Source organism: Mytilus edulis, chromosome 12 (genome assembly GCF_963676685.1).
Source record: "Mytilus edulis chromosome 12, xbMytEdul2.2, whole genome shotgun sequence".
In the NCBI taxonomy this organism is placed as follows: Eukaryota; Metazoa; Mollusca; class Bivalvia; order Mytilida; family Mytilidae; genus Mytilus; species Mytilus edulis.
The window spans coordinates 51,879,636-51,907,488 of NC_092355.1; the positions used below are offsets into that span (position 1 = coordinate 51,879,636).

Genomic DNA, 27,853 nt, shown 5'->3' on the forward strand with positions numbered 1-27,853 from the left:
AGGAGAACAACGACACAACAGAAACACAACATTAAAATGTAACACACACAGAAACAAACTATAATATAACAATGGCCATTTCCCTGACTTAGTACAGGATATTTTAAGAAAAATCCTGATTTTGTGGCATGCCAAACCTCCCGTATAATGGTTTACTTTAATGAATTGTGACTTGGATGGAGAGTTGTCTCATTGGCACTCATACCACATCTTCCTATATCTATGTACTGATTTTGTTTCATGAATGGGTACCCTATATCACTTTTGTTCTATTTTGAGTATTAAAAACTTAAAGGTTTCTAACATTTATCAATCACAATATCATGTATCAATGTCAATAATTTGATTTGTTCAAAACGAATAATAAGTTCAACTTCTTTTTTTTTAAATAACTTTAGAATACAAAGGAAATGATTGAGACTACTGTTAAAAATACAAAACCCGGCAACAAGTACTTTATTACTAATAAACACATAAAACATGAGCTTTTGCAACATAATGTATTAAACTGTATCTAGTATGATTCGGGTTTTATCGATATTTAGTTTTTATTGATATAAGATACACTTAACATACACCTAAAACTTGCGTGTTTATGGTCTGTTAGTTGAATACAAACAATGTTTTTGTCAATTTTTTCAAGCGGACATTAATCTTGTAAATCAGTCGACCAAATTATATTTCATTTTGAATATTCACTTGTATTTCGAACCAAATGTGTATCAATGAACTTAACAAATTAGATACAATGCTACAATGTATGAACATACTCAGACAGTTTCAATATGTCGTGTTCGTGTTTACCTCAATTTTTTAGACTTTTGATCATGTTTATGTTGTTTGTCCGCCCCTGCTATAAATAACTTTTATTTATTATCAGTGAGATTTATTTTGGGGCAAATACTTCCTTCTTCCTGTGCAGTTATCCTTTATTGTTGAAGCATGCGAATATGAAGCAAATTAAAATCATCGTTTCAGTTTTTCTAGCTTTATGGCAATCTGAAGGTAAGAAATGATATGTATTTTTTTAGCATTTTGTTAAAATATTATCATAATTATTATAATCATAATTTTGCCTCTCATTCAATTCATAACATGTCAACATACCAAGTTTGATTAAGAGATCAAAATGACACAGAATTTAACAACATAGGTCACCGTACACCTTTCAACAATGAGAAAAGCCAATACCGCATAGTCAGATATAAAAGGCTCCGAAATGACAATGTGAAATAATTCAAACGAGAAAAGTTACGGCCTAATTTATATACAAAAAACGAACGAAATACAAATATGTAACACGTAAACAAACTACAGTCATTGAATTACAGGCCCCTGACTTGGGACAGGCACATACATACAGAATAAGGAGGGATTAAACATGTTAGCGGGATCCCCTAACCTGGGATAGTGGTGTAACAGTACAACATAAAACGAATTATATTAAAATCAGTTGAAAAAGGCTTAATGTACTGTAGTTACCGTCTGTTTAGGTATTTCATAAGTGTTTCTCGTTTCTCGTTTTAATATTAGACCGCTGGTTTTCCCGTTTGAATTTGGAACCCTTCATAGCTTGCTGTTCGGTGTGAGCCAAGGCTCCGTGTTAAAGGCCGTACCTTGATCATTAATGCTTTACTTTTATAAATTGTTTCTTGGATGGAGAGTTGTATCATTGGCAGTCATACCACATCTTCCTATATCTATTAAATCACCAGATGGATAAACACACAACTACTACAAATACAAGTGGGCGTGGCCTGGTGCTTGTACATGTACATCTCAACAACAAAAATACTTTAGTACAGATAACTGTTATATACATTGTAATAGCATTCATAGAAGATCCTCGACTTTTTATAGGTTGATTGGCCATTCTATTGATTAAGTTTTTTTCACTTAAAAGATGGTGAAAGATAAAAAAACAAATCAGTGAAACACAAAATAAAACAACACTGTTGACAATAAAATATTTTCTTCATATTTAGTTGAGTTTTTATTGTCTCTTTTTAAGGGTCATGTTACTTTTATTCTTTTTGTTTCTGATGTAATTTTTTTTCATAAAGAGAGGGGGTTGTTGTTTTTCGTGATTATTTATTTTTTATTTTTATTTTTTTCTGGAGGTTGATTATTTTTTTTAGTGGATAGTTACCTTTGCGTAATAAAGGGACACATCTTTACAATCTTACTACAGGTTGCACTTTGTAAATACAGCTGTTTCTCAATACACGCCTCTTTTGGGGAGATCTTGAATATTCTTAGAAAATTAATTTTGTTTACATACTGGTTCCCAGTTATGCTCTCTGTGTTCCTTGTCACAGAGAAATAACTTGGGAATGTTACCAGTAAGAAAACATGAGCATATTGTTTACATTTAAATCTGTGGTAACCTTTCATTCGCGGTAGGGTTAGTTTAGAAAATTAGTGTTAGTTTGAACTCTTAGAAGTTCAGGGCATATAAACGTTGAAAATATGCCGCACAGCCCTATATTTTGACCTTTAAAAAAAATTGTGGTTTCAATTCTAGGGTAAGATTTTTTTCAAAACTTCATAGTAAAAGTGGTACAGTTTTAACCGTAAAAGGAGTTCCTATGGGAAATTGCATTGTCAGTATTTTCAGAAATGCAACCTACACATATAGGGAAACATATTATTTATGTATACGCGTGTAAAAAGCTCAAAATGTTCAATGAACATAGTGATACACTTGATTGGTGGTATTATTATTGAATCAATTTTCGAAGCTCAGGTCTTCGTTCCAAATATTTGCAAAAAGTTTCAAGGACTAATAAGTGGGCACCATCTACGGAATTGGTGACATATTGTTTTTGTAAGTTTCGTTTTTATGGCAACCTTAACGGAGTCGGGGTGACATTATGTTACTCTACGTTTGTTTTTTACCTTTTAATCCTTCTTTCATACATTTTTGTTCGCGCTAGTTCTCGTAATTTAATGAACCAATTTTGATGGAACTCTACTACATCGAGGACCCCTATGTACAGTTGTGCTCCTTACTAAGGAATGGTTCAAATCTTAGGGTTTAGTGAATTATTTGGGTATACATGAACTTCAAATCATCAATTTTTATACAATGTAGCTGTCCACTATACCGGTTTTGAATGAGTTTGACAACATGGACAATGCACTACTATGTTAGTTAAAACATTATTATTTATAGAGCATTGGGAAACAAGTTTTGCAACTAATATTCATCCCGTTCCACTTTGCGGGTGCGAGTGCTGCCTTGTAGCGGCATTACTCTGCTCTTAATCTAAATCTACAAGGATGTCTTTACGTGCACGGATCAGCCATTTATCGTCCCCTTCCGACGAACAATCTTCATTTTCTCAAGACCATACTCGCAAATGGTGTCAAGCGAGAGCCAAAAATGCAGTACCAGAAATTTTCAACCCAGAGCAGGAATCGAATCAGGAACCTTTGTGTTAGTAGTCCGATGCACTAACCACTACACTATGGCTCTCATTGCCATGGAAACTGCAGCAAAAATATAAAAAAAAAATGAGTATGCTCTAATCTTGATAAAATTTCACAGTAATGATAAGCAACATTTGTAGATGTAGCATTTGAAGTTTGAATTTCCAAAAAGGCTGTTGTAACCATGGAAACAATGCAAAAATGGTCGAAATTCTTCAAAAACCTTAAAATAGCACTTACTTTCTTAAAATGGTAGGTCGAATTCATTGAATTTGTGATGGTTTGTTCCCTGTCATGTATCATTGTAGGATCTGTTATTAAATTTTGTGAATGGTCTGGATCCAGAAATATGTCAAAAAAATCAAAATTTCAAAATCGACAAGATGGCTGCCGTTGCCATGGAAACTGCTTAAATTTGAACAAAAAATCTAAATCTTTCATTATAAGACTATACTGGATGAAATGTTTGGGAATATTACTTATCATTGGTATGGTTATATTTATAAATTATCTGTTAATTTTTACTTTGAATTTTCGAAAAACTAAGTTTGTCTTCCTCAGGAATAGATTAGCTTAGCTAAATTTGGCAAAACGTTAAGTTATTTTGGTCCTCAATGCTCTTGAGCTTCGTTCTTTTTTTGGTCTTTTTAACTTTTTTGGATTCGAGCGTCACTGATGAGTCTTCTGTAGACATAACGCGCGTCTGACATAAATAAAAAATGGTATCCTGGTAAGTATAATAAATTTAATTGATATACAGTATTTAGAAAAGTGAGAAAGTTTAACATTTTCATTATAGGAACACACCTTTAAACTGCACTTTTCTTAAGGAATATAAGATTAAACCTAATGAAGCGTTATTGGTATATAACAACGCATGTCTCAAGGTTGCATCAGTCTTTTGAATTTTGGAAATGGTCCCTTTCACCATAGAAACAAAATTTTAAAAAATATGCTCCAAAAAATCTTCGGAAATAAATATGTTAAATGGAATGTTTAAATGAGTTGTTTGTCTTTCGAATTTTCAAAATGGCTGTCGTTATTCTGGCAATTGGGGAATGAAGGTGCCATTAGTTTTTGCTAGCAATTACAAGTATAGTTTCTTTTCATTTCTTTGATTAACCGAGTATTTATCATTCACAACATTCAAAGGACATGGAAATATGCTAGATGTTTATTCAATCGTTTATTCTTCCTCTTTTTCTGTTGTACAAAGTATATTTCTATATTATATTTTTTTTATATTGAACAGAATTGACCACACAAAATGTTACTTTTTATAACATAAACAAATCATGGAAAGATGCTGTTCATCACTGTGAACTTCAAGGTGGGGTACTGGAAAGTAACGTTACTTTATTGAGAGAACAAGACGAAATCCAAAACTCAGACGAAGGCGTATGGATTGGCAAATTCAGGACATTAACAAATTGGACATGTATTCGAGGTTTGTTTTTCTATTCAATATAACTAAATCGAGATATGAGGTTAACTTCAATGCTACAGCAACGTAATCATACACCTATTAGATAATTCCATATAGAGTCTTATTCAAAGACAACAGAAGTAACTATCAAACAACTGCAAACAACGCCAATTTTTTTTATAACAACAATGTTTGAAATATATATGATTTATAAGGCAACCACTGATGGGGATAATGTGGGGGTTTAAAACAGTTTTTCTTTTAAGATATTAACTTTGTCTTCTAATTAAAATCAGTGGACTGTCAAATGTATAAGTAAAAGTATATACACAGATGTACATATAAGGTACTCAAAACAAAGGTATTTAGTATACATTATGTTTAAAATTTGTTACCTTGCTATAATAAGGTGTTATGAAGTCTCAACTAACAACGTTAAAACGACCAACATCATGACAAGGGAGGCGAATTTCTTAATCCATTAATATCCGTAATAAATGTTTGAAACCACGATAGAAATTACTATAGTTCTAGTTACAGATCTGATTTAGAATTTTACAAACCTAAAGATTACTGCAACTTTATCCTTTATATCAAAATAATTTTGCAAGTGATTGGTACAGAGACTAATCTATGGCATATAGAATATAATTATAAGAATAAACACTTAATAATAGTATGTACAGCAGCAGTGTTTTGTAACAATTGTGAAGTCAGATTGATTGTTTTCAGTTTCTATCAACTTAAACAGTCATTGTTCAAAACAACTGCGATCAATTAAACGATATTAACCCATTAACATTCCTATCGGTCAATCTGACAAATAAGTCAAATTTCTAGAGGAGTAGTTTGCATGACGTTTGGTATCGTTGCCATTTTTTGACATACAGATGTGGTTGTGAGCTCAAATTAATGATCAAAATACCAACAACGTGATTGTTGGTGTCTGAAACCAACAAAATACAATGCATTTGGTCAATTTGCCCTATATTGACAAGAATATTTTTGTGGAAAACTGTTTCAATTTTACTTTTAAATAGAATATTTTCACAGAATGTTACAAGACAAATTGTTGCTGATTTGTTGTTTTAACATGACAATTGTGATAACTGTGCCGTGATCATTTACAAGAATACTATCAAAACTGTAATCAAAACCCATCCATATACAAAATATCTGATTCTTAGAGTATCAACACTGACAAAAACTCAATTTACACGGAATTTTCATAATTTATTTTGTCTTTTTTTGTAGCAAAAGAGATGAGAAAATCTAAAATGTCTTAAAAATTGTTAGCCGAATCGTAATAGCAAAATCAAATCTTTGTGTCTTTGATGTCTGGTTATGAGGATGTTGGATATCGTATCGCTAAGATATAAAAATAGTAACATATCGACGAAAAAAACGAACATGTCTGAATAACTTTCTTACATATTTGCTTGAAAACATAGTTATTTTCAAAAACTAGCTTCTTTAGAAAAAGAAGTTGGATTATGTTCTCCCAAAAATATTTTCTTTTCTTACAGAGAAGGTGACTTATATTCTAAAATTTCATATGTTTTCCAATGGTTTCTGTGGCTAGGTGGTTAGATGAACAGTCTGACACCAGAGAGATCGCATGTTCAAACCTCACTGCAAAGGGGGGGGGGGGGGGGGTGAAGAAATAATTTCCTATATTCCTACTTAAAATTCTTTCCTAAAGGCTCCTTCTGTAAGCAGTTTGGAATAGCACATCTTTAACATAAACTTGGGCCATTTATTTGATTTTGATTACAGTTCTCTAAAAATCCACTTTTTTCGGTGTTTCAAGTATTGATATTTCTACCAATCAGACAGATTTTACATCTTTCTGTATAAAGTGTTCACCTATAACGTTTGTATAAGTCTTAATGCATTAATTTTACACTAAAACTATGTTTTTTTACTTTAATTCAGCATGTCACGTGACTTTTTGAGTGATATCACGTGACCAACGAAAGAATTATTTTCCTTAAATCAAGTTTTCTGGAAACATTCATCAATCATCTAATAGATGAGTCTAAATTTTCCTTTGAGTGAGCTTTTTATCGAAATATACAATTGATTGAAAAAAAATATCCTTTATTCGGGTAGAAAAGGTAAAAATCCTTGAACGTTAAAGGGTTAAGGAAATGATGAGTATGCATTCGGTCATGTCTTTTCATGAATAAGATGTATTTTGTTTTTATTCTATAATGGGCTTAAATGAGAAATGGGAACAAGGGGAGTGTCGCTAAGTCGATTACTCTATTCAAGGTCACGTAGTTACAATAAGTTTGAGCAAACCAACCGGCTACCAAATAATGCATATATATTCAATCGTACCCTTAAAGACAGAAAACAAATATAATGTGTTTTGTCCCTAGCAGACTGGAAAGAGAGAAGATACAAAAGTAAAAAGATTAAACAAAAAATGTAAACTTAAGGATGTTTGCTTGTCATGTTATGGAATTTTTGTCAGATTTTCGAAATCCTCTGGTTTTATCCATTTTAATGCCCTAAAACAAATTGCCCATGAACCCCCTTTTTTATTTTTATAAATTTTGTACATATTTAATTATAAGCCATTTGTAAAGCTTTATAAAATCTTATTTATTAATTAATAGTTTTTGAGAACTATAACTGGTCAATGATAAAGCTATGAAAAGTCAAGAGAGAACATTTTCCCGCCGAAATTCCAATGGCTAATATCTCGAACACAAGCGCATTGACCCCTATATTTTTTTTTGCTTTTTTGATTTCTCAAATAATCCCCTATCAATATATACTAGTTTTTTTAAAGGTATTTATTTTAAAACTGAGCAGCAAACATCCTTAAAAGTTAAAAATAAACTGACAATGCCGTGAATACAATAGAAAAACAACAACAATAGTACACTAAATTTAACATAGAAAACTAAAGACTTAAGCAATATGAACCTCGGGAATGATGGCAAGTTATATATATCATGAAGCGCAAGAAGACCAAACGCCACATGTTGCAACTGTTGTATTGCTTAGGAATGTACAAACCTGTAATTAGTTCTAACACGTAGGCCATTTCGTGGGAAAGAAATTGTAGGTAAGACATTATGAACATATCCGTCTTTAGCTGTGAAACGTTTTTACTCGTAGAATTTATGAATGCATGATGTCAACGTCACATCTTGGAACTCTTGATTTAATAGATACCCTGTGATCAGCAAGTCCCTTTTATGTAAACCATCGTGGAACATGCATTCTCTTCAATATAGTTTAAACAAGGAAATTCATATATCGTATGCAGTTGCTGCTTAGATATTGCTTCAAAGCCATGGAAAATCAAGAATTTTTAAGCTTAAATCATCGCTTTTGTCGTTAAGTTCGATAAAATAATTATGTGTAAGAACCAATAGACTCGTGTATTTCAAAATTTTGTTTTGCTTACTTAGTTTTCTATGTTGTGTCATGTGTACTAGCGTTTGTCTGTTTGTCTTTTTCATTTTTAGCCATGGCGTTGTCAGTTTATATTCGATTTATGAGTTTGACTTTATTATTGAGCTTTTTTAAAATTGAAGTGAGAGGCTTGTGTTCGTATACATGAACGGAAGTGGTGATTTTATGCCAATCGTTTAATGGTTCCTTTTAGCTTAACCATTTCCAGGATGTGGTTTGTACTTTGGTCTCAACTGAAGATCAGCGGAGCAGTTCAACCGTCAAATAAATATAGATTTTTTATTGCTACAGGTTACCTTATTGTGGGATGACAGTCTGTTACTTGATCCACATTAAAAACATAAATCACTACATGTGCAATCTTTTGAAAAACAAGGATTGTTTCAATATAAAAAAAGAAGATGTGGTATGATTGCCAATGAGACAACCGTCCACAAGAGAGAAAATAACACAGACATTAACAACTATAGGTCACCGTACGGCCTTCAACAATGAGAAAAGCTCATTTTAAGTTTGCATACACGAAAAAATCATCGTAAAACGTTAAATTTCCGTCGTTATCATTAATGTTCTGGCGATATACGTTAATTTTATTGTCGTTATTTTTTTTTTTCGTGTTTTTTTTTTAATATTTAACTATTGCTATATTTTTTACAGGTTTTATGTTCATTTTTTTTCTATTTTTTTTTTTTTTTTTGTTAAGTTCAAACATTACAATGTATTATGTTCGATTTTACTTCTGTCTTTCCTTTTATGTACTGTTTTCAACTTTCATCGAACGATATATAAATGGATAATGTTTCAAAGGGACAAACATGATAACCTACGTACATGTAACTTTATAAAGGGACATAACTAAAGAACTATCAAAGTAAAACCACCAAATTTGAACTTAATCGGTTTTTAAAATAAGCATTGTGTATTGCTTTAAAATCTTTAGTTGACCGTTGAACGAATGTATAGGCGTACAGACGTAAGGACTGTCAAAGGTAACAAACAGTTAATGCGATCTCCGCCTGGCGATGGGACTTAACAGGGTAAATTTTTAAATTGTATATTCTGAAATATCTACATGTCAATGACACATTGTATATGATACATACATCGTACATATTGTAACGTGTTCGCAAACCGGTGAGAACCTATCAAGCTAACCGACAAAACTAACCACCAGACCAGACAGACACCAACAACGAACCAAAAGAATTTCACAGGATAAACGCTCAAGATAAATTAATTACTATAGTACTGCTACCACAACGGCATATCACCAAAATATAGTTTCTAGGTCGGCGCCCAGTCTTTTATATTTGTGTGTGTAAGTCGGATAGATTTTTATATGTAATGTAATCAAGTATCAGCTCAGATTTTAGTTTGATGTTCTGAATGGAAACACAAAATAGTTTCAAGTGTAATATAACTTTTATTCACCAGACAATAATATTAAAAACAACTGGAACATGGATTAACAGCAATAAATCTCTTAAAACAACAATCAACAATTAACAATAGTCCGTATAGATTAAACGAACATAAGATAATACCATAAAATCAACATTCAGGAAACACAGATTATATCAGCAACTCTCCATATAAATACATGTAAAATACTACAGTACACAAATAAATAAACCCCTATTTTCGTAACTCTCTTTTTATACTATAAAAAGATATATAAACAGCCACCCTACTATTCGAAACAAACGGCAACTTTTGCCGAGTTGACGCACCTTTCCTATTTAAAGTTAAAATTCATTATTAAACTTTATTCTCAAAACTTAGAATCTTTAGAAAACAAGAACGCTATTAAAATTCTGCCTTCGTTTAAAACTGGAAACTGGAACGATTATATATGAACTGCATAAATAGTTATATTGCATATAAAGTGCAATATACAGGAACTAAACTGCTGCTTTAGAAAAACTGTACCTTGAAAGTTATGAGACAAGTTTATTTTACTGCTATCCGGAACTAGGGACAAGCTAAAACTGACGCAAAATACTATCAATCTTACGCTAGTGTTGTTATTTCGCGTGAGAGAAATTCCAAATATGGGTAAAATCCATGACCAAATAAGGAATCTTCCTTATTAGGTAAATAACTTTGCACTCAACGTCTTAGAAAACGACGTCAAAACAGCCCGATTACAGTGAAAAGGTGCGCAACGTCAGTGCAAAAATAGTTCGTAAGAAGCTATTACAATATATAGAATAAAACTCTATTCTACATAAACCTTACATAAAATACTCTAACATTCATCTCTATTTTGAAAAACATACAGAAATATAACTAAAACATGTCCAAGACAGTATACAATTTATACGATTTCTCAAGATTGTCACTATATTTATCACAATACGTGACTTCCGGTTAAAGCAAAAGTGAAAGTAACGTACATATTATTACAAGCTGCCGGTCATAGAACCATGCTTTCTGTTACTCTGGAACTTACGATATAAAAACATTTATACAATACATAGGTAATCATGACATAAAATACACACACTCCTTGCTATATATAATAATACAAAGTACAGTCGTGGTAGAGACATAGACAAACAATGTCAACCTAATTAAATTAAAACATGTAATCTCAATAATTCATAAAGTTTTCACAAGGTTAGCTAAATAGTAGTTCAACAAAATATAGACAATATCAATAAAAGTTTAGGCAGTGCTATATGTCAAAAACGTCACAATATTATATATGATATATCTAGATTCATCAAAACATTTGATGGAATGCTGTATCATAAAGTCTCAACGTATACATATGTTTTTTTCTTAACTTAAAAAAAGTAATACAGACACAATTTGACTAAATATATTAACATCTGTATATTAAGGTACGTTTTTATTTTTCTAACAGGATGTTATTTGATTAATGAAAACTTCCAACATTTTCAACTTGAACTTTCAAATTCGGTGGAGCTGCAATGTCAAATGTTATGCAATGAATTTAAATTCTATAGTATCAAGGTAACGTATATATCATGTATATTGTGTGTGCGTTCAGCAAAGTTTTTTTTTAACATAAAGCGCTGTCCATTTTTTTAGCAGTGTTGTTTTCGCAATTCTGTTTGGTGGGTAACGTCTATGTCATAGATAAACGAAACCTGCACATGTTTGCATTCTTTTTTCTGTATGATTTATGTAAATTAAAATGATTATCTCAACTAATTAAAATCAGCAGCTGCCAAGCAGATACGATATCAGATGAAATAAAAAAAAAACAAAGGAGCATTTGAATATCATGAGCAAATACTATAAAACTCTTAGTTAATTACTTTTTTTAATATAATTTGATATTAAGTTAATTCGTTATCTTGGTGTAAACAGGTGTATGCAGAATTGTTGAGTTGTTGAAAAGCAAAAACACTTGCAGCAACATACAGTGTTTTTAGGGTATTTAAACAAACGAATTGATTTTGTTATTATGTAAATGTCATTACGATTGATTGGCTTAACAATACGCGATCTACGTGTCTCAAACTTATCTGAATATTACAAACTGAATACAAAAACTTATTAACAATATTCCAAAACATGAACTGCATGCATTGTTTTCTTATTTTGATAATTATATCTAGAACAAACCTAAACTGATCTTATATGTCTTAAACATGTGAAAACAACATCTAGCATATGATTCAGACGATTAAGTAATTTTGATTACTTAAATAATATGCAAACTCTACATGTATATATGTTTTTCCATTGCAACGATGCAACAGTTTATAGCAAAACAAACGAATCACTACAATTTGAATGATATTGTATGGTCACAGCATAAATTCTTATTATAAGACCTTAATGATATCAATTTGCTATCTGTAATCTTGTTTAAATGTTTAATGTGCGCAAAACTGCAAAATGAAGCTCTGTGTCTTATAACAATTGTCAATGCCAGAACATGATAGTAGAAAACAGTATGTCGTAATATTGATTGGCAAGACCTTTCTTATACCCCCAAACAAATTATCCGTTTTATATGATTATTTCAAAAACAAAATACAGTTTGTTCGATACATTTATTTATCGCAGTTATTAGTGATTTATTGATTACAATGTATCAATGGTTCCTCATCATATTTTGCAATGAGCTAGTTTTAAAGTAGCGTTTTGCTTAAATACCAAGGAAAACTATTACGGCCATAGCGAGACTAAGAATTGTCATGATCATTTATTATGTCTTCTTTGTCTTAGACCTTCCGTAGTGAAGTGAATGAAGTAAATAGCTTACTATTTTCTCCTTTTTTCAGTATAAACTAATAACAATTTGATTTTTGTCTTTTAAAGGGAGAAGATTGTTTTTGTATTGAGGATATAAATTCATTCGTTAGAAGCAAGAACTGTACTTGTGTCGGCTGTTACAAAGTTTGGGAACGTGAGTTTATTTAATTAACTTGATTAGATTTCCAACATAATACCACACATTTGTCATTTAAGACAAAATTAGATTATATGAATTGAATGTATATTATGTCTTGCCGAGGTGAAACAAACATTTAAATTATAGCAGTGTATTTATTGTTCATTGTCTTCCATACAAAGCAAATATAATAGTTATTTGTTTTCACCGACAAAGTCGAAACATGGTTAAAATTTTTATAATTTAATTATGAATGTTACACGTCTTCTGATTGGCTGACATTGTTTTTTCTATCAGCTCATTTACATAATTTGTCATGTGACCGTGACGTCTTCAACATTTTTATATGACAAACTTCGGCTTTAAATGAAAATTTAGAATTAAACTATAACGAATGACTGTAATATTTGTTCCCGTCTATTTGAATTAACATATAGGTACAGTTTAAAAATAAGTCTCTATGCCACTTATTCAGTGAGTACCACATGTTTGATATGCTTTTGATTAGACAGGGAAAAAATGCAAGTCATTTCTAAAATAATCAAAATTTAGATGTATTAATTTGAACCAATAAAGCAAGTTATACACGTGCCTTTTCAAGTTAATTTTACGAAAAGGTAAATAAAGCTTTTCGATTTACACGTATGTTAACATTGAAAAAAAATCTTCATAATGAGATAGAGGGTCGAAAGATACCAGAGGGACAGTCAAACTCCTAGATTGAAAATGAAATGACAACGCCATGGCTAAAAAAAAGACAAAAAGAATATGTCATTTCCATTTCACAAGGAATAATCAGTTGTGCTCTGTACACTAGGTGGGACAAGTTTGCGTAGATAATCCGGAGCTTGGTTATGTTGAATGTTACAAAACATTTGTAATTCACGTCTTTCCCTCCTGTCAGCTTAAGTTTCCCAGCCAATTTCCTCATACAGATTTTCAGATTTAGTAGATATAGGCAAACCAGTAACTATTCTAGCTGCAAACTTGCTAGTTTATTAGCTAGGTTATTCCACCGAGCATCAGAGCAAAACGTTAAGCCAAGGTGTTGGTGACATTTTGCTATCGGAATCTCTTTATCATTTAAATAGAATTTTAGAACTAAGACTAAGCAACACAAATCCCATCAAACCTGGGAATAATCTCAGGTGCTCCGAAAGGGTGAGCAGATCCTGCTCAATATGGCATCCGTCGTGTTGCTTATGTTATTACAAATCCGTTAAAAGTCGAATCGGTAGGTCACAATTCGTGAAAAGGGAAAGGTATTGTAGTTACGACATAAAGAAATATCCGATATCATCTGTGAAACGGAAAAGCCATAACGGTCAACCTACTCGTGATGGCGTCCGTTAATTTTACGAAGGGATGATTGCAACTTCACCATTTGGAACTCTTGGTTTAATAGCGTCCATGTGAGCAGGTATCCTCAAAAACAGGTTTGAAAATGCATTTTAGAAAGAAGAGGTCGTGAAATTGGCGAAGTACTCGTTGTATACCCTTATGTATTGATTGACATGTTAAAAGAAGTCATGTTACTTTATATTTCTTCTTGCAGATAGACTTCCCGACTTTGGTACGACAGACAGAAAGGATAGATGCATTGCCGAAAATGGTTGTGACAGTGGAAACCTAAGACGTAGTTATGAAAACTGCAATTACAATTTTTATGTTACCTGTGGTAATAAAAGTGCGGTGTTTTGGTCCTTTCAACGACATTAAATATCATTTTTTTTTTTTTAATATATGTGAGAAGAAATAAAATGTTCCATCTCATGCTTTTTTAAACTATAAGTTATGAGATAGTACACATTATATAATTTATATGATGGAACAGTTTTCATACATGTATAGATCTTGTGTCCCTTTACTTTGTTCAGATCAGAAAAAAGATATTAGGTTCATGAGAGGAAAATGTCTTTTCTGTTGTTCCTTAAGATACTCCACTGATAATGAATAAGGTAATAGTGACTGCTATCAAACCGCTATATTATGTATAAACGATAGCTGGTTGACAGAGTTTGTTGATAACAAACTTGTGATAGTCACTTAAATATATATGAATTATAATCAATTTTGGAACTTAATAGGTACATGTAGTATATTAATGAAGATCATATGATGACTTGTACAAGACTTTTTTTTCTTTTATTTAAGAATTGAATGCTTCTTTTTGTAAATTTATTGGAGTGTAAAAGTGTTGACCGAAGTACATTATGTATGAAGCGCGTAAGCGCTTCATTCTAAAAATGTACGCACGGTCAACACTTTTACAACCCTATAAAGTTACAAAAAGAAGCATTCAATACTTATCATTACATTTTTTAGCTATGATCATGAGAACACGAATTTTATATATTTTATTATTTAATTCACCTGTGCACTTTATTGTTGGAGCACGTGTTATCATGAGTGAAAAGTTGTATTGAGCAATGCAACTGCTTACGGAATAACACGTGAAGTGCAGTTAGCCAATCAGAATAAAATATTATAATGAAACATACATCTAATGTAATTATATATATATATATATATATATATATATATATATATATTTCGTTGCTTCCCTTGTTACTGATACAATTTTTTTGAAGTAATCTTACATTTCCTCTCATTCTAATTAATTAGCATGCTTTTTCTAATCTTTATTGTGATAGTTTATGTAAATGTTGCAGATAATGATGCAGAACTTGGATATAGCTATAAAAACTACCAGGACGCAGCTGAGGAATGTGAAAGACAAGGCTCTTTTATTAAATGGTATTCTGACAGTTTATGTGATTCAAAAGGAACACAACCTAAAAAATGGACAAGTGGAACACGACATGATGAAACGTTTGTTATACGAAAAGCATGTAAGAAATTTCTATCACCATAATATAGTTTTTTTTTAAATGAACCGGTTAATCACAAAATATCTAAATTTTCATCAATCGCATGTTGATTAAATGTGGCTCATGTAAACTTACTGAGTATTCTTTCGTATATTTTGCTCGGTCTTTTCAATATATCATTAAAATATTTGAAATCTGGGTTTATTCATTCTCGCAATTGTCCGTCTATTGTCCCTCCGGATATGTTTCGGGATTCAGTAATAGTTATCCAACGAGTACGCGGTGTGTCAGTGTAAGATCACCCCGATGGCTGGAGCCCAGAGGGTTATCTAACACTGACACACCAAGTCCGAATGGGATATTTTTTTTACATCCCAGCTGTTTTAGATTAGACGAAACACCATTTACAATTCATAAAATCTAGTTTAAAACGCCACATAACCATTATAATATACTTTATATATTACTATATAATGTATACCTTTTATGACCTTCGAACACGATGAGTAGATATGAAACAATGTCAACTCGCCCAACTGGCCAATCGGCCTACACTAGATCGCCATTTTATGAAAAATAATAGCGCCACTCTTGTTTACCGACTCCGCCCCACTTATGTCAAGTGTAAAATCAAATAGTACAATCAGTCAGACAACTCGCTTATTAACGAAAAGGGTTCGAACCCGAATGAACAAAGGTCTGCCAACTCGCCCAACTTCTAAACATATCTTGCATCCTTTATGTAAGTTAAATTACTGACAGTTGGTATCCAGTCGTCCTGGTTAAGTGGTTTCAGTCTTGGGTTGATATGCTAAAGATATTGAGATCGAATGGGATAACTATTTTACATCCCAGCTGTTTTCGATTAGACGAAACACCATTTACAATTCATAAAATCTAATTCAAAACGCCACACAACCATTATAAAATACTTTATATATTACTATATAATATATACCCTTCATGACCTTCGAACACGATGTGTAAATATGAAACCATGTCAATTCGCCCAACTGGCCAATCGGCCTACACTAGATCGCCATTTTATAAAAAAAAAATAGCCCCACTCTTGTTTACCGACTCGCCCCACTTTTGTAAAGTGTAAAATCAAATTGAACAATCAGTCTGACAACTCGCTTATTAACGAAAAGGGTTCGAACCCGAATGAATAAAGGTCTGCCAACTCGCCCAACTTATAAAAATGTCTTGCTTCCTTTATGTAAGTTAAATTACTGACAGTTGGTATCCAGTCGTCCTGGTTAAGTGGTATGAGTATTGGGTTGATATGCTAAAGATATTGAGATCGAATCCCAGAATAAACATGATATACACTGTTTTTTTCTACGTTGATATTGATAGATAGTCTTTTCCTTATAATTAATTATAAGTTTTATAGTGGATTTGACATTCCCGCTAACATGTTAAAGAACAAAGGAAAGCATGCAAAACAAAGAAACTCAAGCTGGAGTTATCTGGTAGGGGTGATCCGACTCAGATCACCCCTGTTCGATCAAAGGTGGTGGGATGTAATAACATGTATTTCAAGAAGAAACTTATGAATCGACATATTGTTTTTCCATGACTTGTAATGACACCAAGTGTGGTGCAATGAGACTCCAAAATGACTTTACATACATTTGACTTAATAAAGGAAAAAACTCGGATTGATATCGATTAAGAGAGATTTAGTATGGTTTAGATAAATATAGCAATGGTGTTGAATTTTTGCCTTTTATATCAGGTATTCGTTATCGTTAAATTAAAAGCAGAGCAAATGAAAATCCGCCTTATTATCAACGCATCTACAAAAACGAGTATGATCGTAAATCAAAATTGAGAAACTTCATTTTTCCTCAACCTTAGCGGATTAATCTCTTAATAAAAATATCAGATTGTTGTAATATATACGAGATCGAGGTTATGGCGGAATGTTGTTGTTTTAGTCAGGTTAAAAAAAAATAAGTGAAAATTGTATCAAAAAGGTATCTCAAAAGAACTGTAATACTATATATTGTGAAATTATCAACCAATACACCATCCGCTTGAGATTAAATGGTAATGAAGTCACAAACAACACCACAAACCCCACATAGACGTCCAAGAGTATCTTCTTCGGGTTCAGAAACAGACACCCCCCTTCGCAAGAGACAAAATATTGAGAAACTTGAAAACATGGCAAATTTAACATTAAAAGAAGTAAATCTTACAGATCTATATTCACTTATGTTAGATATGAAAACAGCCCAAGATGAAATGAAAAAAAAACAAGAACATTTTCAAATTACGGTGCAGACTCAAATAACCGCTTTGGAATCCAAAATAGACACTAAAATGGATTCGGTACATCGCCACATTGAGAAGGAAATAAATGAGGTGAAACTGGAAATGATGCAAGAGAAAGAAAAACACGATGAACAAATGAGAAATCTACAAAGCCAAGTAAGTCGAGCAGAAACCGAGGTGAAAAAAATCCCGAAAAAAAGTTCCGATGAATACAAGTTGATATTTAAGAATATAAAACAAGAAGATATCAGTGACATAGAGGATCTAGATAGTGTGAAATTATTTATTGATAATATCATCAAAGAAATTGAAGTTGACACTGAATCCATAAATATAGAAATATTAAACAGAAACGCCTACTCCGATAATTCCAAATCGAATGGACCCCACAGAAGGGCAAGGTCAGTAATCTCTGTTTACTTTCCAAACGATTAAGATAGAAAACAGGTGTTGAAGAATAAGAGGAAATTGAAGAATATAGAGAAACTTTCCAATATATATATAGAGGTAGATAAAACTACATATGAACGTCAAACAGAGGCAAACTTAAGAAAGATCATTAAAACTGTGCCAACACTTAGAATGAGAGGCGGAAAAATCATCAACGTACCTAATGAAAACAATGAACATGGCTCCGATCCAAACGAAACTAAAGCATCATAGCAATCACAACCCACCCCTGATCAATCAATATTAACTTTTAGTATATGGAATTTAAATGGTTGGTACAATAACAAAACTGAAAGTAAACAATTGCGAAAAGAGATAATAGAAGGTATTAATGCAGATGTTTTTGGAATTTGTGAAACACATTTAAAAGATGATGATGAAATTTATATACAGGGATATACATGGTTTGGTCACAATAGGAGTACTTTGTGTAACAGAGCAGTCAGAGGGTCAGGGGGCGTGGGCGTATTGATACGAAATGAGCTATTAAAGGAATACAATGTGATAGTATTGGATAGAAGTTTCGAGGGAATTATCTGGCTTAAACTTGGGAAAAAAAATGATAACTCTTATTACATAAACTTATGCGTTGCATATCTTACACCAGAAAGGTCAAGTAGAGGTAATTTGGCTCAAGAATTCTACGATATGCTTCTTTCACAGGTTTACACATACTTTGATGAGAACCCGATGTTGATTATGGGAGACCTGAATGGCAGAATTGGAGATAAACAGGATTTCAATGAACTTATAGATGTAGGTGATATACAGAAAAGATTAAGTATAGACAATGTTAGTAATAAATTTGGTGATTACTTACTTGATTTTTTGTCAGACTCTAAAACTTGTATTTTAAATGGCAGATTCAAGCAAAACAAAGATAACTTCACTTGTGTAGCACCTCGTGGCAAGTCAGTGGTAGACTATATAATTGTTCCGCACACACAATTTAAACAAATTCAAGATTTTGAAACCACTTTAGTAACAGACTGTATCAAAAATTACAATTTAAATGTTGGAACAGCAACAATACCAGACCATTCAATACTTAGTTGCAAGTTAAAAATATCAAGATAATAAACAATACAATTTGATAAAAATAAAAACACTATTTCAAGAGAGAAACCAACCAATAATGTTGACTTACAAAATAGAAGATACTTAACAAATGTTATTCCAATAGACATGTTTTCAAACCAACGCACAGCTCATGCTATTGAAAACGTTATTGATAGACTACAAAATTCTCATGTCATTCAATCTGAAATTGATGAAATATACTCCGAATTTGTTGATTTAGTGCAAAGTGAGATGAATGAAAAACTAAACTATAAAGTAACTAGTAAAAAATCTAGCAGGAAAAATGGTCGTCGAAAACAAAAACATTGGTGGAACAATGAACTTTCTGATCTATGGCAACAGGTGAAAAATAATGAAAACTTGTATTTACAGTGTAAAGGCACCAAATGCAAACAAGAACAGAACAGTCTTAGGAAAAATTTTAAAGAGAGCCGAAAAGACTTTGATAAAAAAGCACGTCAAGCCGAACGACAGTACAATGCTAAACAAAGAGACAAAATAACCAGCTTAAAAACAAATGATCCAAAAACTTTTTGGGATGAAATCAATAAACTAGGACCTACTACTACCAAACAGGAAATAGACTGTGTAAACTTAGAAAATGGTAGTGTTTCATATAACCCAGATGACATCTTGAAAAAATGGAAGGAGGCCTTTTCAGGGTTATTTAATGATACAGAATCAAATCAGGTTAGTGATGAATTTCTAGAAAGCACACGTAAACTAATACAGGAATGGGAAGAACAAATGGACAGTTTAAAACCAGAAACAAACAATATACAAAATGAGCAAACACGAAATGAGAGTGAACTTATACTGAATTCTGATATAACTCTTAAGGAAGTCACAGATGCATTAAAAGATGCAAAGACAAATAAAGCAACGGGTATAGAAAACATACCAAATGAAGTTTTAAAATGTGAAAAGTTGGACAAATTATTATTGCAACTATTCCAGTTGTGCTTTGATCGAAACATTTTGCCAACTAAATGGGATTACAGTATTATCCATCCTATACTTAAAAAAGGAAAAGACTACAGAGTGCCGCTTAATCATAGGTCAATTAGTTTAATGTCAACAGTAGCAAAACTCTTTAACTCTATTCTTAGTAAAAGGATAACAGAATATCTAGACTCAAACGAGTTACTCTGTGAGGAACAAAACGGCTTCCGAAAGCTAAGATCATGCATAGATCATATATATACTTTATATTCAATCTTACGAAGGAGAAAAGATGAAAAGTTGTCAACATTTCTATGTTTCATAGATTTTGCTAAGGCATTTGACTCTGTGAACCATGAGCTACTTTTTGCAAAGATCTTGAGCATTGGTATAACTGGAAAAATATACAAAGTCATAAAAACAATGTATAAAAACCTTCACAGTTGTGTAAAAGTTGAAAATATGGCTACTGATTGGTTTGCGGTGGAAAGAGGAGTAAGGCAAGGGGACAACTTAGCACCCGTATTGTTTGCTATCTTTATCAATGACTTGGCACTTGACATTAATAATTTAAACTTGGGAATACAAATGTGTGATAACTCAAAATTAAGTGTGCTCATGTATGCTGATGATATTATTATACTTTCAGAAACAGAAAATGATATGCAGAATATGCTTGATACCTTGCACAGCTGGTCTGAAAAGTGGCAGTTGAAAATGAACATAGACAAAACAAAAATAATGCACTGTCGCAAAGCAAGTATGAAACCAACAGACAAAACGTTCAATATAGGCCATCAAACAATTGATTTGTGTAAGTCCTACAGGTATCTTGGATTTGAAATATGTGAAACAGTTGAGTTTACTAAAGGAGTTAAGCTACTACATGAAGCTGGCGGTAGAGCTCTTGGTGCTATGATTTCAAAACATTTCAGTATAAAAGGACTAAGTTTTCCAGTTTACGAAAAACTATATTATAATACAGTTGTCCCGGTGGCAGATTATGCCTCAGAAATTTGGGGGTTCAAAAAATATGACTTTGCTGATAAACTGCAATCTAGAGCTGCAAGGACATTTCTAGGCGTTGGTAAAAGAGCACCCATTCCATATTTAACAGGAGAAACATGCTGGATGGAAGTTCAACTCAGACACCATTTGAACATGATCAGACTATGGGCAAGAATAATTAACATGTCAAGCAATAGACTACCAAAGATTGCCTATCTAAGTGAAAAAGAAAAGAACAGGAGAAATAGTTGGGCTTTAGAAATTAAAACAATATTGGGTAAATGTGACCTTCTAAACCACTACAACATGAGTAGTTTACTCGGTATGAGTAACAAAAACTTTCTTGGTCTAGTTAAACATAGATTAACAACTATAGCAGCAGAAAACTGGAAAGCGGAATGTGCAGGAATGCCTAAATTAAGAACATATGTAAAAATAAAATCTGATTATTGCCAAGAACCAACACTTCTGAAAACATTATCAACAAAAAAACGTGCTGTGCTTTCAAAACTGAGAAGTGGAACTTTTCCTATAGAAATTGAGAAAGGAAGATATAGGCAACTACCAGTAGAAAGAAGGATTTGCAAACTTTGTACCAAACAAGCAATAGAAGATGAGATTCATTTTGTAATTAAATGTCCAGCATATGACCAAGAAAGACAAACTATGTTTAACATTGCCAATCAGAAACTTACCATTGACTTACAAGAACTAAGTGACGAAGAACAATTTAAAACCCTCTTGACATCGCCAGAATCAATATGTGCAGTTGCAAACTACCTAACAGTTTCCTTGGATGTTAGATCAGCAAAATATTAACAATATTAACTTACCTACTGCTACAGTTATTTTTTTACTATCAATAGACTGTTGGTATGAACCTTTATTTCAATTTTAAATATATGTACTTCACACATTATATCTCTATTTTTTTTATTTTTTTTTTTTATATAAAATATTCTTTATCACTATACTATATTTTCTATATTTATTTTATTTCTTGAAGAATAAAACCCTTTACAACTTTACATGATCATGATGATATATATTTATTCGAAAAGAAACAATAATTTTTAACAGACATAAATTCATATTACATTAATAAGATAAAAATTCTTTTCCAAGTTGAAATGTTTTACTAGATGAGATAATACTTGAAAACCATCATTTTGCTTTTTTAAAATATACATGTTTTGAGCTTGTAACTAAATAGAAAACTCAACTAGCATAGTTAGAAGGATAGCTTCAGAAACATATGTATGTGTGTGCTCAGATAGAATGTAATACTACTATCCGTAAAATAATTCATTATTTTATCACTTGTATGATTTTTTAATATTATTAGAATTTACTATTTTGCTTTTTGTCTAAACAATAGTACTTGGGACAGGGGAGATAATTAGTGTTGATTGTCTCCCCTACACATGGACAAAAACTCACTTAAGTAAATTTCATTATTATATTTAGAACAGGAAAAGTATAACTTGAAGAATAATAACTTGCTCATGCACCTAAAAGAGAAGCATATAAGGACTCGAGTATATAAATAGTGTGGTGCACAGTGTATATAACCAAAAGAAATTTTGAAAAACATAGCAAATAATATTTATTTTTACAATATACAATGTGTTTGTTGTGCAAACATTAAAGGTAGTGAAATAGGCATAATGATGACATCTATTAATTTATAATATATTTCTATATTAAGTATCATATTACTTGGAAATATTGTAAACAGCATTTATAAGAAAAGTATTACTGTATTTATATAATATAAGTTGATTGGCATATGATATCTATACCTTTTGTATTTCGATATTTCCTGGGCTATTTTCTATATCACTAATTTGATTTTAAACATTATACACAGATGATGACAGAAAAATGCAACATAACAATAAAAAAAAAAAGACAATATACATGTATCAAAATAACATTTCTCTGTGGCTAAGGGAAGCAACTCATATTGATATGTTACATTCACTTTCATATGAAAAACATCCCCTTTTTATCCTTTCATTTATGATATATTCAGAAATTGATTTGATATTGATATTCGAAACAATTTGTGCAAACAGCAGCTAGTACTGAACACATACAGAAAAATTTTATGCATACTTTAATTGAAATCCCATCTAAATTATTTTTGCTCTTGATTTTAAGGGAAGCAATTCCAGCTTAAAATGTTTTCAAATTATACATATTTATATTACAGATCTATTTTAAATGAGAATTCACAATTAACATATTAAAACCACCACTTATGCAATGATGTAAAAGAACAAACACAAAAAAAAAGAGAGAAATATTTTTATAAAAACTTAAAACAACCTCAGATCTCAGAATGAATAATCGAGTTAATATATATTCTTTGTATGTTTATAATCTTGTATGAATATTGTTAGTGCTTCATAAGCCTCTAAAGGCTGGCTGATATGGTATACTATTGCTAATGTATTGAAATGTAATTGTAATTTCATGTATATTGTATCAGGTTGCACTTTAAATAAAATAAAATCTAAATCTATACAATAAATAAATAATGTTTTTGACAGGAATAGTAGTAAACCATGAGTGTATTTTCTTTAAAGTGGTGTGGTAATTGATCGTTTATTATTTTGCTTAACAATTTGATCAGTTAAAGTACATGTAACTTGTGTTGTTGTAAAAGTTGAAGTCATTTTATTAATCGTGTTTCTGTTTCAGACGTAACAGAGATCTTAAAACCCGATTCATGTTTTGTTTTGATTAATACCTGGAAAGAAGAAGAGAATAACTGTAAAAAAGAAAGATTTTTTTTTCTGTAGATTCGGTAAGATATAAAGATGATAAACATTGAATCGTTGATAGTTCCGATTGTTTATCATATATTTAGTACTAAATACAGTAATTTTGTAAATATAATATCGAGTCTTTTCTCCAGTCTGCATTTTTCACCTTGTATCGCATAGCTTAAACTATATCGCATACCGAAAGTGACGTCATATGTCGAATGACATCAATGTTAGACATTTGCCGGTTTTCTGGTTTGATGAGAAATGTAATGACATAAAATTAGAATTGCAGTAAATACTTGCAAGAGAAAGTGGGTCATTAATGATATTCGTTTTGGAAATTGACCAATTAAGACAGTTCCCTTAACTCCGAAATTAACACAAGAAACTAAAATTAAAATTTCTACAAGACTAACAAAGGCCAGAGGCTCCTGACTTTGGACAGGCGCAAAATTTTGGCAGGGTTAAACATGTTTATGAGATCAGATCTCAACCTTCCCCCTATACCTCTAGCCAATGTAGAAAAGTAAACGCATAGCAATACGCACATAAAAAAATCAGTTCAAGAGAAGTCCGAGTCCGATGTCAGAAGATGTAACAGAAAAATAAATGACAATAATACATAAATAACAACAGACTACTAGCAGTAAACTGACATGCCAGCTCCAGACCTTAATTAAACTGATTGAAAGATTATGTCTTCATCCTGTGAATATCAGGCACAATCCCTCCCGTTAAGGGTTTAGTATCATACTATATGTTGCCTATGTGTTAATTTTTGTATGTTAACTTTTGTGGGAAAACAACGAATTCTTATAAAATAAAAACGTCAAGCATTGATGAAAAGTTTAAGTTTTGCTCCACTAGTTACATCCATTGTGTTAGTCTTGATCAATAACATATAGCTAAATAGTAACATTCGCCGGACATCAAAGTTATTGAATAGTGAGGTCGAGATTCTGGCTTTGTACGACACCTATATCTAATACAGTGACCAATATCGCATATGTTTAAGAGTAACTGAGTATAAGTATATTAACATGCTATTCCAAATAATTGAAGAAGAACATAACAAACAAAACATTTAATTACTTACTAAATATATTTTTTTTTTTGGCAATACAAATGTACGGCCTATCAATAGGATATATCGTTAAATCTATTATAATTCACATTGCGATAAGACGTGTCACGGTACTTGTCTATCCCAAATTCATGTATTTGGTTTTGATGTTATATATATATGTTATATTTGTTATTCTCGTGGGATTTTGTCTATATGTGTTACATTTTAGTGTTATGTCGTTGTTCTCCTCTTATATTTAATGCGTTTCCCTCGGTTTTAGTTTGTTATCCCGATTTTGTTTTTTGTCCATGGATTTATGAGTTTTGAACAGCGGTATACTACTGTTGCCTTTATTTATAGGGACAGATGAGGATAAAGGTGATTTGATTTCGATTCCAAACCTTTCGATTGTGCCACAAAATAATGCTGAATCTGACAATTGGGGAAGTAAGTTTAGTTACTCCAATTACCGAAAAATATTGTCTTCAGATGTTTAATGATAACCTTCAATTATCAATGTAAAAGTGTAACAAAGTAACAGCTATATATATATTTACTGTAGTTCAAAGTGACAATTTTCTGTCTCGTTTATGTTGTAAAACGCTTATTATCAATCCTGGAAAGTGGATAGTTCGATGGTGTAGTTTTGTGCACTGTCAAATAGCAATAACTGTTTTTTTATGTATTAGAAAACGCATTGATGAGACTATGTATCTAATAAGAAACAAATATTTCGACTTAATGAAAATCAATTCGGAGTGGAAAGATACTGCTAAAGATGACATGCTTAAACTTAAAATAAAACTAAACCCCACATCTCACAGTCAAATTAAAAATACAGTTTCCTTTATAAGTCAGTCATTAGAACTGAGGACGGGAGACCCAAAACAATAAATTGAACTGATACATTTTGTATTTTAATATTGTTTTGTGTATTTTTGTATATATGTTATGTTTATCACAGATCATGTTTTTGATTTATATGGCAATAAAATCATTTGATTTGATTTGATTAAAAAAATACTACGAAAACACCATGTATATTAAAAGCGTTGTGGTTGCTTTCCGTTGCCATATATTACAAAATTTGGTTTCTTATTTTTAAAGTTTATTTTGCAGGCATAGCAGCAGGAACTGTAATATCAACTATTGTTCTCATTATGGCGATTCTAGTTTTTTTTCTTCTTCGTCGAAGGTAAAACCATATTTCAATAAAAGCAAAGCAATTGAAAGCGTAACGTGAACGTGTCTTTTAATTGTTTGTCTCTATGCATTCTGCAATAACAATATTATGCCCGTCAAACGAAAATTTGAATATATAATTTCACACATTTGTTTGAAGGGACTATGTATTGAATGCTATTTTGAGTTTCCCGCCAATATGATAACGCTTACAAAAGCATTATACACACAGTATCTATGTATGTTGGAGTTTGTTTTTGTTCAGTATTTCTGTTGTTGATAGTATACTGTTTTTATCTTTATTTCAAGTTTAAATCATGACACCCCTCTGATTGATTAGCTATATTTTCCAATCGTTCGGGTAATATTTGTCAAATTAAGATGTTCGTTTGTCTTTGCATAACGTATTTGCCACTGAGCAATTGCTACCATCTATTAATCAATTGTATTCATTATTTCATCTCTATTATTCATTTACGAGTCTTTTGTAGACAAAACTCGCGTCTGACGTAAATACAAAATTTGAATCCTGGTAACTATGATGAGTTTGCATTCAAACGAAATGGAAAAATTTGTATCTTAAATTATAAAACAATCTTTTGTTTATATCCAGCTAATCAGTCAACAATTCTTTTCAGACTATCAAAGAAGAAACCAACCATTTACAAATCACAAAATTCGTGTCATGTGCAAGACTTAGACGAGTTACATATTAACAATGAAACTTTCCAGACTGCAGTAGATCATGAAATTGATGGTGGCAATAACAGTCCACCATATGAAATGCTGAATAGATACCCAGCAGTCAATTCTGCATCATACGACGGTTTAAATGTAACATGTACTCCGGAGTCAGAAAATGTGTACATTAACACAAACAACTCCGCAAATTCAATGTCAGATTTCACCGAAACTGATAGCAAATTTCATGAACAAAACGAACGATTAAAGCTGAAAAAGCAAAATGCTTTTAAAGAGGAATTCAATATTAACAACGAATTATCTGAGGCTGCAGCATACCATGAAATAGACAACGGAGAATTAAGTCCAATATATGAAAAATTGAATAATGTTTCCTCTGTCATTGCTACAACCTACGATTGTTTAAATTTAAAACCACTTCCGGAGTAGGAAAATATGGACTTTAAATAGAATACAATTTAAGATTCAAACGAAAAAAAGTTGGCATATGGTATGAGAAAAGGATTAAGAAATCAAAGATTTTTCTGAACTATAAATCAAACCATATATAATTGTATATACTGGTATATGACTTTTAGTAGAATCAAGATACATCGTGCAACAAACATGTCTTTCCGCTAGCGTACCAGCTAAACAAATTGCAGACAAAAAACTTCAAGCAGAAAGATAGGACCGCTAATATTACTTTTCTGGACAAAATAAACTTATGAATTCTATGACAATAAACTAATTTTCTTTGTAAATTTGAGAGATGCCATTACGAGTAATTTGAAAGTAACCGGATATTCGTTTCACATATGATAACGGATATGTTCCTTATGTCGTAATTACAATGCCACCCCCTTTCCCGAATGTGACCTACCGAATTACATT

General features: G+C 31.6%; 2 protein-coding genes across 2 annotated transcripts; both read left to right on the forward strand.

Annotated features, from left to right (window-relative positions):
* The first annotated feature begins 906 nt into the window (after positions 1–906).
* On the forward strand, positions 907–27,717 carry LOC139498759 (uncharacterized). The gene is made up of 10 exons (XM_071287297.1): positions 907–1,005; positions 4,685–4,879; positions 11,160–11,269; positions 12,590–12,677; positions 14,218–14,340; positions 15,335–15,514; positions 23,963–24,068; positions 25,457–25,543; positions 26,216–26,291; positions 26,917–27,717. Exons 1-7 carry the CDS (start codon positions 951–953, stop codon positions 24,061–24,063), a joined length of 852 nt encoding a protein of 283 aa, XP_071143398.1. The 5' UTR covers positions 907–950; the 3' UTR covers positions 24,064–24,068; positions 25,457–25,543; positions 26,216–26,291; positions 26,917–27,717.
* On the forward strand, positions 18,296–23,785 carry LOC139498757 (uncharacterized). The gene is made up of 3 exons (XM_071287295.1): positions 18,296–18,982; positions 19,679–19,996; positions 20,898–23,785. The coding sequence occupies exons 1-3, from the start codon at positions 18,875–18,877 to the stop codon at positions 20,961–20,963; spliced, it is 492 nt and encodes a 163-aa protein (XP_071143396.1). The 5' UTR covers positions 18,296–18,874; the 3' UTR covers positions 20,964–23,785.
* Positions 27,718–27,853: the final 136 nt, after the last annotated feature.